A 12,821-nucleotide genomic window follows, 5' to 3' on the forward strand; every position below is an offset into this window, starting at 1 on the left:
CTTCATGACTTTCCTTATTTTATAACCACACATCGGACTGACATGCCGACTGTTTCTGCTCTCCTGTGCAGAAAGAGGTGGAGGAGGAGAGGCAGGCCAGGGTGGGCCAGGTTTCAGACCTGCTCGGCTGGGTCAAAGGCCTCCAGGGACGGACCGGTGGGCCCAACGCCGAGTCCTCACTGGCTGCTCAACAGGTAGCGTGCTGTTGTTTTTAAAGTGCGATACTGACTAGGGCTGAGCGATTTATTTCGATACCGCGATATATATCGATATTTTGTTTCCCGATAAAGTATCGATTTTTTTAAGGGGGTAAATTTAAAAAAATAATTTTTTTTTTTTTTTTAGCAAACTTTATTGAAAAGTCAGACGTTACAATTAGTGAAAACACAGAACATTAACATAATACAAAACAATGCCGGGGGGGTCACATTATACAAAACAGTGATAAATTGGTTCATAAAAATGTTATATAAAGTGCATAGATCAGTGGTTTTGATGGCTTTTTTTTGTTTATAGAATGTAGGATTCTTGTAATGTTTTGTTTTAGCTTCTTCTCAACAATTAAAAGAGATGGTTTGTGGTTAGAGAATTTGGATTTGTGTTTATGGTATTTAGCAAGTAAAACAAGCAGGTTGATGATGTAATATTCACAACATAAACATGAGTCTGAAGACACGTTTGTGACATGTTTGTTTGTTTCTGTTTGTTTGTTCTTCCGGGTTCAAAGGTCGGACCAACAGTCCAATCAGCGATGATTCATGTTAAATCACACTGTCCCTTTAAAATCTTTCAGAAAATGTATTAAATCGTATTGAATCGAATCGTATCGTGAGATTAGTGTATCGCTACAGCCTAATACTGACATGGTGGCTGAAGAGAGTTACTCAGGACATTTTTCACTTGTCTTCTCCCAAGGCCATCAGCGAGCAGCTGGCAGCCAAGAAGGACCAGGTGGCTGAAGCTATAAGGAGCACACAAGTCTTTCTACTGTCCAAACAAGCCAGCAAGTAAGTTGAGCACGTACATGCGTGTCGGAGAAACCGCCTCCGTACACCACTAACCCCGAACAAAAGGAGCGTTTAGCCCTGCAGTAACACTCTCCCTGTCCTCTTTAGGTTGTCCCCAGAGGAGCGCGCTCACGTGGAGGCTCAGCTGGGCGAGCTGACGGCCACCTACAACCAGCTTCTCGACAGCTCCACCCAGCAGCTGCAGCAGCTGGAGCAGCAGCTGGCCAAAGAGGAGGAGAGAAAGGTAGATGGGTTGAATTGCTGGGCCGAGGTGGACGTCGGCAGGTTTATGACTAAAATGTGCGTTTGGTGAAAAATGCCTTTGAGGGTAGCCCTGTAAAACAGAGCGTTGAGTCTCAGGATGCTTGCAAGCTAAGCGTGAGTTCCTGTGTGGGCCAGCGAGAGGTTGTGCGTGTTGTGCAGCATGTTGTGTGTTCACAGAGTGCGTTTTCAACAAACATCATCACTGACATGTTTTGGTTTAACAAACATCACAAACCCTGTTCAGACGTGTTTTCAGATCAGCTAAAATCATATTTTCTGCTGTCCGCACTTCTCTCTGACTTCTCTTGTTATTATTCAGGGAGAAATGATGAAAACTGGAATCAGTTAATGGTCTAAAAACATAATTTTCTTTGTGTTCAGAGAAAATAGGAATTTACTGGATGACACAGTCTGAACTGGGCCTCAGCATGGAGTAATCCACCCTCACATTGTTTTCCTAAAAGCCTGCAGTCATGTCCTTAACTGTCATGTTGGTTTTTGTCATCTTCACTGTCTTCGTCATCATCAGAAAGTCATGCTGAACTGCTAACATAGTTATTATTTGGCCTTAGTGGTGCTGCAGTAGAGCAGTTTCTGCTGATGTTTGCCTCATTAGAAACATTCACAAAGTAGATGCACCTTCACTGTCATCTCTGTGGCTACAAATAGCTCAATTTTCTTTATATAGTGGTGGAACACCGCTGCATAAAGCCAACACATTGCATTTATCATTTGTAGGATTCTGTTTAAGTCACTCCATGTTTACAGGCCTGTGCAGAAGTGTTGATTCAACCCTCTTTTCTTATATATTTCAGGGGAAAAAGTGATTTCCTGAAACATGGTTAAACATGAATATAAATACAGTAAATTAGACTAAAACAGAGCTTTAAAGTGAACATCTGGTCTGAGCTCCTTTATTCTCCAACACAGCCTGAACCCTCTGAGACAAGCTTTCTGTCATTTCTTTAAGGAGTCTTCAGGAATAGTTCTCCAGGCTTCTTGAAGGACATCCCAAAGCTCTTCTTTGGATGTGGGCTGCCTTTTGTTCCGTTCTCTGTCAGATGATCCCACACTGCTTCAATAATGTTGAGGTCCGGGCTCTGGGGAGGATTCATCCCTCCATAAGACCTGTTGCCACTGATTTTCAGTCCACTTCTTGTGTCATTTGGCACAGCTCAGCCTTTTCTCCCTGTTTCCCTTCCTTAAGAATGGCTTCTTGACAGCCACCCTTCCATGGAGCCCATTTCTGATGAGGCTTGGGCCAACAGTAGATGGATCAGCTGAAGGTCCAGATGCATCTCTCAGGTCCTGTCAGGTCACAGCTGGATTTTTTCCTCTTTCTTAAGGACATCACTTTCAGATCCTGTTCATCTGCTGTAGATAGTTTTTTAGGCCTGACACTTCTTCTTTTGTCCTCCACTTGTCCAGTTTCCTCAAATGTTTTAAGGACACACTGCACACCATGCTGAGATATGCCAAGTTTTCAGCTAATAGCTCTTTGGGAATCACCTTGTTGCTGCAGAAATCCTATTTTCTGTCTGTCAAACTGTGTTTTCTTTGCTGTTTTTCATGGATGCAGCTAAAGAAATGGGAACAAATGATGTGTCTTTGTGACAGGCTGCTGGTAACAAAGTGCCTAAAGATCCAATTTAAAATGGCTTCTTTGCTAAGTTGTCTGTTCTGTGTCGACACAACACTGGTTCATCCCTTGAGTTAGGAGCCTTTTTTCTGCCTGAATGGGTCATAGGTCAGAGTTAAGTGGCTTAACAAAGAGGAAACTGAGTGAAAATTAGTGAAAAAGCAGAAAATGTCCAAAGAAAAACTCTGAAAGACCTTCAGAAAGCTGGAGAACTATTGATCAGAAACACTTTAAAGAAAGTTTGGAAGGAAAATATAAAGAAATTAGGGCTGAATCAGGAGTTTATCACAGAGCTGTACGTGAGTTGTCAACCTGAGGGAATCACACATTCATTGCTGTCTTTTCATAAAACTGTTCCTCTCCTGGTTAGTTTGGTACATCAGTCAAAAAAGGATTGAATGTGGGTGAGAATTTCCAGACTGAATTGTTCCTTGCTGATAATTCATGGTTTTAACAGCCAAACCTGAAGACTTTTTCCCTTATTGCTGCTATGTGGATGTAAGAGACTTTTCATGTGACTGAAAATACTCACGGAAGATTGTAAAAAGTCTTTTCAGAGTGTAAGTGCACCAGAGGCCAGCTGTGCAAGAAAAACCAAACACTCACCTCACCATTTGAGCATGTTGTGTCCAGATCACAAGTGTGTGTGTGTGAATGGGGATTTTTGTGTTTGTTCTAATGCATTCTATTAATGTGTGAAACTTTAAACCCGCGTTGTGCTTCAAACTCACTAACAGCTGCCAAAGGAGAGTTGTGGACATCCAAGCCGAGGATCTGAGAGACGGAAAACAAAGCAGGACTAAAACAGACTTTCTAGATCTTAGATCCGTTATCTGCTTGGATAGTTTTGGTCACATGCCGTTTCAGTGCGCTGAAAGTTCTAAAAATAACCTTTTTTTTCTGTTAATAAACACATACCATTAAAACGGAGAGTAACCCTTAAAAGTTGGTCCCATTCGGACAGTTTTCACCACACAATATCTGATTCAAGTGGTCGTTTTTAATAGATTTTTAGCGCTTTTCCTGAGCCTTCTCAGGGTTTAGAGTCAGATTGGAGAGTGGCATGCAGAATGCTAACAACCAGCTTCTCACCTGTCGCGCCTCGCTCTGCCGAGCCAAACGCTGGCCCATTAGTGTGTGCGCCACGGGACAAACCCGTACGGTAAGTAGCGCTCGCTTTCTCTCTAACTGTTGCTGTTTAGTTTGACTCTCGTACTCGTTTTGTTCTCTTCTTCTTCAGAATGTCTCCGCTTGCCTTTTTTTAGAGCTGTTTCCGCACTTCCTGGTACTTTCGCTTTGTTGCATGCTTAGTGCTTGTTTAGGAATAGAGACGGTGAGTATTAAAAGGAACAGATTTAAGTTTGTGCTGACAGCTAACACGGTAATACAAAGAGATTTTTAATGCTATTTAAACAGCATTGGTGGCAAGTGATTGTGGGTTTTCCTCTTTTTCTGATTCTCAATCTGCCCATGTGACGCTGCAATAATTATAACAGTAACGCAACATCATAAAATAACACAACGAGGGAAGAATGAATTTAAACTGGAAGTCCGTTTGTTTCTTTCCGCAGAACCAAGCCGCCGTCGCTGGAGTGATTGACCTCGGAACAGTGGAAACGTTCTCGGTGTTCCAGGCAGCGCGGCGTGGGCTCATTGACCAGGACACCTGCCACGCCCTGCTGGAGGCTCAGCTCATTCTGGGTGGACTCCTCCAGCCCGACTCCCCCGTCAGGCTCTCACTGGAACAAGGTCTCACCCGAGGCCTCATTGACGCTCACACCAGACGGTCTCTGTCGGAACTCGAGAGCGCCGTGGACCTGGTGGAGAACGCCGCGTCTGTAACTGAGCCGCAGAAAAGCGCGTTGCCTGTTGCTACGGCCATGGACTCTGGGCTGATGAAAGAAGAGGTGGGGCTGCGTATTCTTGAGTGCCAGATGAACACTGGTGGCCTGAGGGATGCGTCTGGAAACATTCTGAGTTTGGAGAAAGCAGAAGATCTGAGACTTCTGTCTCCCAGAATCTTAACCAAGCTGCAGTCCAGGCTTCAGCACAAAGAGTTGATCGACCCAAACACAGCTGAGAAGGTTAATCTACCCGAGCTCCAGCTGCGCTGCATTCTCGATGATGACTCGGGTCTGCTCCTCCTGCCTGTCAAACAGCAGGTTGGAGGAAGTGTTTGCCTCCGTTCTGGGAGAAAAGTTGGCATCTTCCGCGCTGTCCAGGAGGGACTCATTGAACGGAAAGTTACTGTACGGCTTCTGGAAGCTCAGCTCTTTGCTGGTGGTATTGCCGACCCACGATCTGGACACCGGCTGACAATCGATGAGGCTGTTCGCCACGGCCTTATGGATCAGGAGTTAGGCTGTGCCATGCTGGCGCGACAGCTGCAAAATGGGGGAATAATCGACCCTCTCAGTGGAGAACGCCTGGATTTAGAGGAGAGTATCCACAGGGACCTTCTCTCCACCCGTTTGGCTCTGTTGGTCCTTGAGTCTCTCTGGGCTTTCATGGGACTCCTTTGGCCCGAATCTGGGGAACTTCTACCCATTGCTGAAGCTCTTCAACAAGGAGTGATCTCGGGAGATTTAGCAAGGAACATTCTGAGGCAGCGACATGCCATCGGGGCTCTGTACAACCCAGAAACCCTCCAGGTTCTGCCCCTAAATCAGGCTGCTGAAGAGGCCCTTGAGCCAAGTGTTGTGAATTGTCTCAGAGACATCCACATTCCAGATGTTCTCCCCAACATGAACCAGTCGGGTACCCCATCTCTAAACCGCCTGAGCTGGGGCTCCAGCAGCTCCTCTCCACCTCCATCCTCACCATCATCTTCCCCAGGCTTCATGTGGGAAACTCCACCGACAGATGGAGCAGATCCTGAAGAGCAAGCCAGACACAAGCTGCTGTATTACCTCATGACTCACAGCTGTGTGGATGCTCATGATGGCAAACGGTTGGCGCTGCTTGACCCAGAGCTGGTGACGATGGTTAAAGCCACTGGCACAGCTGCTGGAGAATCAGGTGAGGCGGAGCCTCCAAGCAGTTTGGCTACAGATCAACAGGTGAGGCTGCAAATGGAGGAAGGCTTTAGTATGACAGAAAAACCAGTGGATGAAGAAGAAGTGGAAGTTAAAGTTGAGCTTATTGGGGAAAGATTGGAGCAGAAGTCATCAGCATGTGCTGGGAGTGATTTAGCCTTTGTAGCTGAAGATGAAAGCCGTATAAATGGAAAAGTAAGAGAACAAAAGGAAGAAATGGCTTCAGAGATGGTAACAACTGAATCCAAACACAGGGATGGTCCTTGTCAGGATGCCCAAGGTGCCATCATAACGGCACCCCCCAAACCAGAGGGAGATGTTGAAAGTGAGGAACTGAAAGAACACGTTTCAGGAGCTAAAGCAGGTAAAGATGTGACTGTGGCACAGTCTAAAGAAAGCAAAGATGCTAACCAAACCCCGGCTGAATTAGAGAGAATCAAACCCAATGTGACTGGAACAGAGACTGCCGTAAAGTGCGCTGAATCTCACGTTGATAACTTAGAATCAGGCGCGGAGAAGCAAAGGGAGGACGCTGAGATGGAGAGGTTAGTCCTGGAGCTCAAACAAGGAGGTCTGATGACAGAGGATGGAGAAAAGCTGCTGCCAGACGAGGCCGTAGCACAGGGTGTGCTTCCTGGTCACACAGCGGTTAAACTGATGGCTCAGGCAGGTCTGTTCGGGGGATTCCTTGATGCTAGCAGTGGAGAGTCTCTAAGCATGGAGGAGGTTATGCAGGAGGGTTTATTAGATGAAGATCTGATGTGGAGTGTCTTGAAGTCGGATAAAACCCTTGCAGGTTTTGTGGATGTAGAGAAAAAACAGATCTGCGGGGTGAAGGATGCAGCTCAGGCTGGGCTGATCGACTCCAACACCGCTGATCGACTTCTGGAAGCTCAGGTGGCATCGGGCGGGATCGTTGACCTGCGTAGAGATAAGAAAGTCTCTGTCACTTTAGCAGCAAACCTGGGACTGATTGAAGAGGACCAAAGAGAAGACCTGGTGGCTTTAGAGAAGGCATACAAAGGAAAGGATACAAACTCAGCAACAGCCCTAAAGAAAGCCAGTTTACAGTTACAGATGGAGGGCGTTGTGGACCCAGAGTCCAAGTCTCCGGTTCCTTTGGAGCAAGCAATTCAGAAAGGGTTTATTACATCAGAGGAGGCGTATCAGGTGCTGGCACGGCAGGTGGCTGAAGGTGGGATAATACATCATGCGTCAGGAATGAGACTCTCAGTCACTGATGCTGTAGATCGAGGACTTGTGGATCGGTCCATTGCTCCTGGGCTTGAAGAACTGGAGTGGGTCTATGAAGGAAAAGTCAGCGCCTCGAGTCGCCCAGAAGCAGTTGCTTTCCAGGCGTCGAGTGGAGCGATCTTAGACCCGGACACTGGGTTTAAGCTCACACTGACAGAGGCTGTTTCTAAGGGTCTTCTGGATGAGAACATAGCAGGTGACATCATGGCTTCTCCCACCGTAAAGCACGGAGCCATCGACCCCCAAACTGCACGCATTGTGCCGTACTCAGAACTCGTGAACCAGGGTAAGATAGATATTGAAACAGGAAAACGCTTCTTGGAAGTGAAACCGTTCCGAGGTGTTCAGGATGAGCAGACGATGCAGAGCCTGACTCTTCCTGAGGCTGTTGCATTAAAGCGAGTTGACCCAGTTCCAGCACTGAGGTTGCTCCAAAGCCAGGCAGACAGCGGCGGCATAATTGACATCCGCTCTGGAGAAAGACTCCCACTACCCGAGGCCTCCAGGAGAGGTTTAGTTGGAGATGATATGCTCATGGAAATAGCCACCAGCCAGGTTTTGAAGGGAGGTTTAGTTGATCCTGCGACTGGACAGCGGGTCTCAAGTCTCAGTGATGCCGCTGCTTTAGGACTGATTTCTAAAGACGTGGCTTTTGAGATCCAGAGTTCAGGAGACGACTCCACCCCTGTTGCTTCATCAAATGGAACATACAGCTCTGCTGTTATATCGTCAGGGATGAGCCCAGACAGCCCCGAATACTGGTCTGATGTTTCCTCAAGATCTTCACCTTCCAAGAGAGGTGTAGAGGTCACCCGGGGGGGTGACAAGATACTGACAAATCAGTCAGTGCTGTGTGACTCAGCTACAGAACGACCAGGGTCAGGGGGAGACGAGCCAGATCAGTCCATGGACGTCTTATCTGTGTTTGCAACTAATGTCGAGAAGAGAGTTCAGCGAGCCATAAATGAGATGGCGTCACAGAAAGACGCCACTAAACCGGAGAGACTTCCCAGAGAGGATCATGATGAGAAACTGCAACGAAGTGAGAGGAAAACTGATGCTGAAGGAAGAGAAACAATCATCTGCGAATCTGTCGGAGAGTCCATGCAGGAAGAGGTCAGAGCAGGGGCCCGTGAGGAGCTGATGAGGGAAGAGCGTGGCCCCAGCGCTGAGAGCACGATGACGAGCAGTCAGATTTCTGCAGAAGAAGAGCTGACAGGAGCTGCAGAAACTGCAGGTGACAGAGAAAACAAAGACAGCCCGGTGGTGTCGAACGAGAGCGAAGATGATTATAGGAAGGATGATTTAGCAGCACTGAGTGATGAGGTGAAAGACAAAGGCAAAGAAGTGGAGGAACCCTTAGAGATCAAAGACTTGGAGGTAAAAACTAGCACTGATGTGGAGCGGTCAGGACGGTTAATGACCTCTCAAAGCAATGAGCCAGAAAATAAAAGCAAAAAGAAGAAGAAGAATAGAAAGAAGGCAAAAAGTAAAGATGTAGAAACAGAAACAAGCCTTCCGGAGATGAAACTTCCATCTCCGAGTGATCGAGCTGCCGCAGAAACCACAGAGGCTGTTGATGTTGTAGCTTCCACTGGTCCTCCGAGTGGAGAAAGTGTAGCAAGGATTGATAAGACATCTGACACTGAAAATGCTTCAGAAGAACAGAAAAAGGACAAAGTTTCTGTTCGTTTCGGATTTTCAAAACCGACTGAACCACAGAAAGATGCAAATGAAGCAGTTTTATCAAAGAATGTAGAAGAAGAGGAAGAGAGGCGAGATGAGCAGGAAGAAGAATCTAAGGACAAGACTTTGTCCTCGAAACAACCAGAGAGCAACAAGGAGGTGAAGAAAAGGAAGGAGCCTCTGAAGTCGGCTCTGCCAGATGATGAGAAAGCAGCTTTGATCCTGAAAGCCAAAGAGAGTATTCTGAAGAAGGTGTTTGAAAAAGGAGTGAGCGAAAAACAGGCTGCTGAGGAGCTGCAGGCGCTGCGCAAGGAGGTGGGGAAGAAGGAGGGTCAAGTTGTAGCTGAAAGAGATGTGGAGCCACAAAGTCTGCAAGGTAGCAGCGAAGTGGAGGGTCGTGATGGTGTGAGGAGGACCGGTGATGCACCAGAGCACAGCAAAGAGCAAATCACTGTCAACAAGGACGGCATGAAGCTGGAAGAGACTGCAGATGTACCTGAGGTCAAAGAGAGCGTGGAGGGCAAACTTTTAGAAGCTTCTTCAAATGAGAGGGAGAAAGGTGGAAGTTTTGGAAGCGATGTTGAGACGGTTTCTGCCTTAGTTCAGCCCAAAGAAATGGGTAAAAGAAGTAAGAAGAACAAGAAATTCAAGAGTCCAAAAGTGACTGACAAAGCTGAGCTGGACACAGAGACGTTAACCACAGAGCAAACAGTGATGGAGGCAAAGATTACCACAAAGTCCTCTGAGGCAAAGCCAGATTCAGATGGCTCTGATGTGGCTGCAGAACAGAGGAAGGACAAAGGTGCTGATGGTCAGTCAGCTGCTGAGAGTCCACATGTACGAGTGTCCGACACCAGAGCTGACAGCCAATCCTCTGACTTCTCTCACGATGTTTCTCCTGAACTGGACATCCAGACCGCTGCTCAGTCTGTGGCTCCTGCTCCACAAACCGACAAAGCAGCTGGAAAAAGTAGAAAGAAGAAACGCCGCCAAGCAGCCGAGTCTGAGAGTAAAAATGCTCCCGAATCTTTAAAGAAACAGCAGCAACGTGGAGAAACGGCACCTTTCCCTGCAGAAGATGCCTCAGGGGAGTCTGAATCACCCAGAGCCACCGAATCCGGTGCAGAAGAAGAAGAAGATGTCAGCGAGAGTCGCAAAGCTGTGTCAAGCAAGGAGGTTAAGAAGGTCAGATTACGGATATTTCATATCGAATTACACATTTTCAGGTGCAAGTTTCAAGTGTAGTTTCATGTTTTTTCTTTTCTCTTTTGGCTCAGTCATCATTAATGCGTCAGGAGTGCTTAGAGCACGACCAGCGAATCGTAGCTCTGGTCTCCATGATCAGACATGTTGAGGTCCGGCTGAAGCAGCAGCAGCAGCAGTCTGTGGGCCGCAGCCTCATCGCGCTGGATGACATCATTCGCCAGACTGAGGTGAATACACGTATTTAACCAACAGCACACGTCAGTGAACCTAAAGTCTTCCATTTGGTTAAAAGAGTCAGACAAACATGTGATTAAAAGATTAGTTTGTTACAAATCAAGAACGCTTTTGTTTTCTTTCCTAATCTGTCTGCCAGACTCTGGACCTTGAACTGCGCGACTTGGAGCCTGAGATCAACAAGGAAGTGGAGGCTGCTGAGCAACTGTTGAAGCCCCAACCTAAAGATGTTCCTCCTCAGCTCCTATTGGCTCTGGAAAAGGACGGGCGGAGCTTGGCTCGAGGATACGAGGCTGCCAGGGCGCTCTCTGAGGGCATTCTGACGGACCTACGGCGCCACAGAGAGTCGTATAAGGTAACGGAGGCAGCGATCGCTAAAGATGGATCGAATCAGGTGTTTTTTATCTGTGTGATCACCGCTCTGACGCTTCTTTCAGGACGCAGTAACAGCCGAGCAGCAGTCACTGGGGCAGCGGGTGGAGGGGCTGCTGTCGTGGCTGGGGCAGACGGAGGCTCAGATGGATGGAGAAAAGGCAGAGAAAACAGATGAAGATGACACTCAGGATCAGCTCAAGCAGCACCTGAATGTCTGCAAGGCAAGTTGTGTGAGCTCACGTAAGGGAGAGGAGTCCAGAGTTACCATTTCAGAGCTATCAGGGCTAATAATCAGCTCTTGTTTGGGAGATTTTTCCATTTTTTTCTGCTGCTCCTCTGAGGTCTGCTTTGATGTTTTAATCTGAGAACTTCAGATGGTCCTTTGTGGGTTTTAAGGTTTGTTTAGCATCTTCATCCTGTGGAAGCAGCTTTCTTCTCTTCATCGTCACCTTTTTTTATTACATTTATTTGTTTTATGATGTTTCCGGTCTTTTCCCCAACAGTGAAATATTCCCGTGTCACTGGCTGCAGTTTAACTTCCTCAGTCCAGGACTTGTTTCTAAAATACATCACTTTTGTTTACAGTCGTTTATAGTTTAGCTTGAGCTAGCTTATGTGCGCAGTGGAACCGAGCAGAACCACTCCAGGGTCTTCTGCAGGGGATTCTGCAGTCAAACTGGGTTTTCTTTGCCTTTCTGTCCATTTTATGAACAGATCTCTCTAATAAAGCTTCTTTCTCTTTAACTTAACAACATAAAAGACCTGAAAACACTTTAAGTAGCTGCAAAATAATGTGAGAAGACATCAGAGGAGCACAGAGCTGCTAACTGCTGGTTTGTCTGAGAACTTTGCTTCACTTTCCAAACACTTACTGAACTAATTAAGGTTTTGGAACATTGGTGAAAGTTATCTTAGAGCAGTGGTTCCCAACCTTTGGGTCGCGGACCCGTTTTCAATGGGTCGCCAGACTCTGACTGGGGAAAAAAAAAGTTCAGAGAAGTGACCATGCTTTAATTTTGAAGGGCTCAGAATGCATGCAATTCACACTCCTGAACAGCAGGTGGCGACGCTGCCCTGTAATGCTAATCGACTCCCGCCACTTCACAGATAGAAGAAAAGCTGCGGTTTCATATGAGAGTGATCAGGGCTAAACGCAGGTACTCTGACTTCATAAAATACGGATTTTCTCACATTGAGGACTTGAGTGTTAAAGGGAATTTTTCCTCTCCACCGTCACACTCTTTTGTTTGCTTTAGTTGTTAAACTTGAATTTTGTGTCTATTGACACACTGTGATATTTTATTTTATGTCAGGCTCAAACTGCAACATGTTTTCATTGAATTTGAGATGTTAAAAATGTTCCGGGGTCGCAGCTCGTCTATAACAAATGATGGTGGGTCCTGGAGCCACACCAGTTGGGAACCACTGTCTTACAGCCTTCTCGGGTCACCAGAACTTCTTAAAAACAACTCTGAATAATGATTTACAATGTTGTGCCTTTTGAATAACTTTCACTCATTAATTCAGCACAGTATATATCATATATCATTTCACAGTAATAATTCTGTTTGTTAGCAAACAACTCTACACTCTCAGTTCAAAGTTGGAACTCTTTGAGCTGTTCAGACTGTGTGAAGAAGAATAGTCGCCTTTGGTTTGCGTATAAAAGAGGGATTTCCTTCCTTTTATGGTGTCGGAGACTTAAATTCCTCTTCCTTTTTGCCTTCTCTCAGGAGCTCCAGTCCTCCCTGACGGCGCGCTCCGGTGAGGTCAACAGCGTGGTCTTTGACATCCAGGTGTTCATCTCTGAGCGGGCGCAGGATTTGGCCCCGGAGCAGAGCAGGCAGCTTCTGGGGCAGCTTCAGCAGCTGCAGAGGGCCTTCCACAGGGCGTGTGGCCGAGCTCAGGCCTGGGCCGATGCTCTGTCTGCCCAGAGAGAGCGGGAGGAGGAGCGGCAGCGGCGGGAGAGGGCGAAGGAGGAGGAGACGGACCGAGAGAGGAAGATGGCGAGGGACAGAGAGGTTTGGAAAGAGACGAATGAGATGCTTTCAAATGCTCCGCGGTCCCTGTTAGCCTCCTTGAGCTTTGTCATGCTGTTAACTGTCGTCACGCTAACACCAT

General features: G+C 46.9%; 1 protein-coding gene across 14 annotated transcripts in view; it reads left to right on the forward strand.

Moving 5' to 3' along the window:
* Positions 1-12,821, forward strand: part of macf1a (microtubule actin crosslinking factor 1a) — a 224,883-nt gene that overhangs the window by 142,376 nt on the left and 69,686 nt on the right. For 13 of the 14 annotated variants that reach the window (XM_072371022.1, XM_072371029.1, XM_072371025.1 and 10 more), the window contains 8 exons: positions 72-194; positions 916-1,007; positions 1,116-1,251; positions 4,482-10,070; positions 10,163-10,318; positions 10,465-10,680; positions 10,763-10,921; positions 12,434-12,721. In XM_072371022.1, coding sequence (XP_072227123.1) covers positions 72-194; positions 916-1,007; positions 1,116-1,251; positions 4,482-10,070; positions 10,163-10,318; positions 10,465-10,680; positions 10,763-10,921; positions 12,434-12,721 — 6,759 coding nt within the window. The remainder of the gene's footprint in view (positions 1-71; positions 195-915; positions 1,008-1,115; positions 1,252-4,481; positions 10,071-10,162; positions 10,319-10,464; positions 10,681-10,762; positions 10,922-12,433; positions 12,722-12,821) is intronic. The other variant, XM_072371034.1, reaches the window with a different exon arrangement.

The sequence above is a fragment of the Leuresthes tenuis genome, unplaced genomic scaffold, assembly GCF_036924035.1.
Source record: "Leuresthes tenuis unplaced genomic scaffold, fLeuTen1.0.hap1 SCAF_18, whole genome shotgun sequence".
NCBI lineage: Eukaryota > Metazoa > Chordata > Actinopteri > Atheriniformes > Atherinopsidae > Leuresthes > Leuresthes tenuis.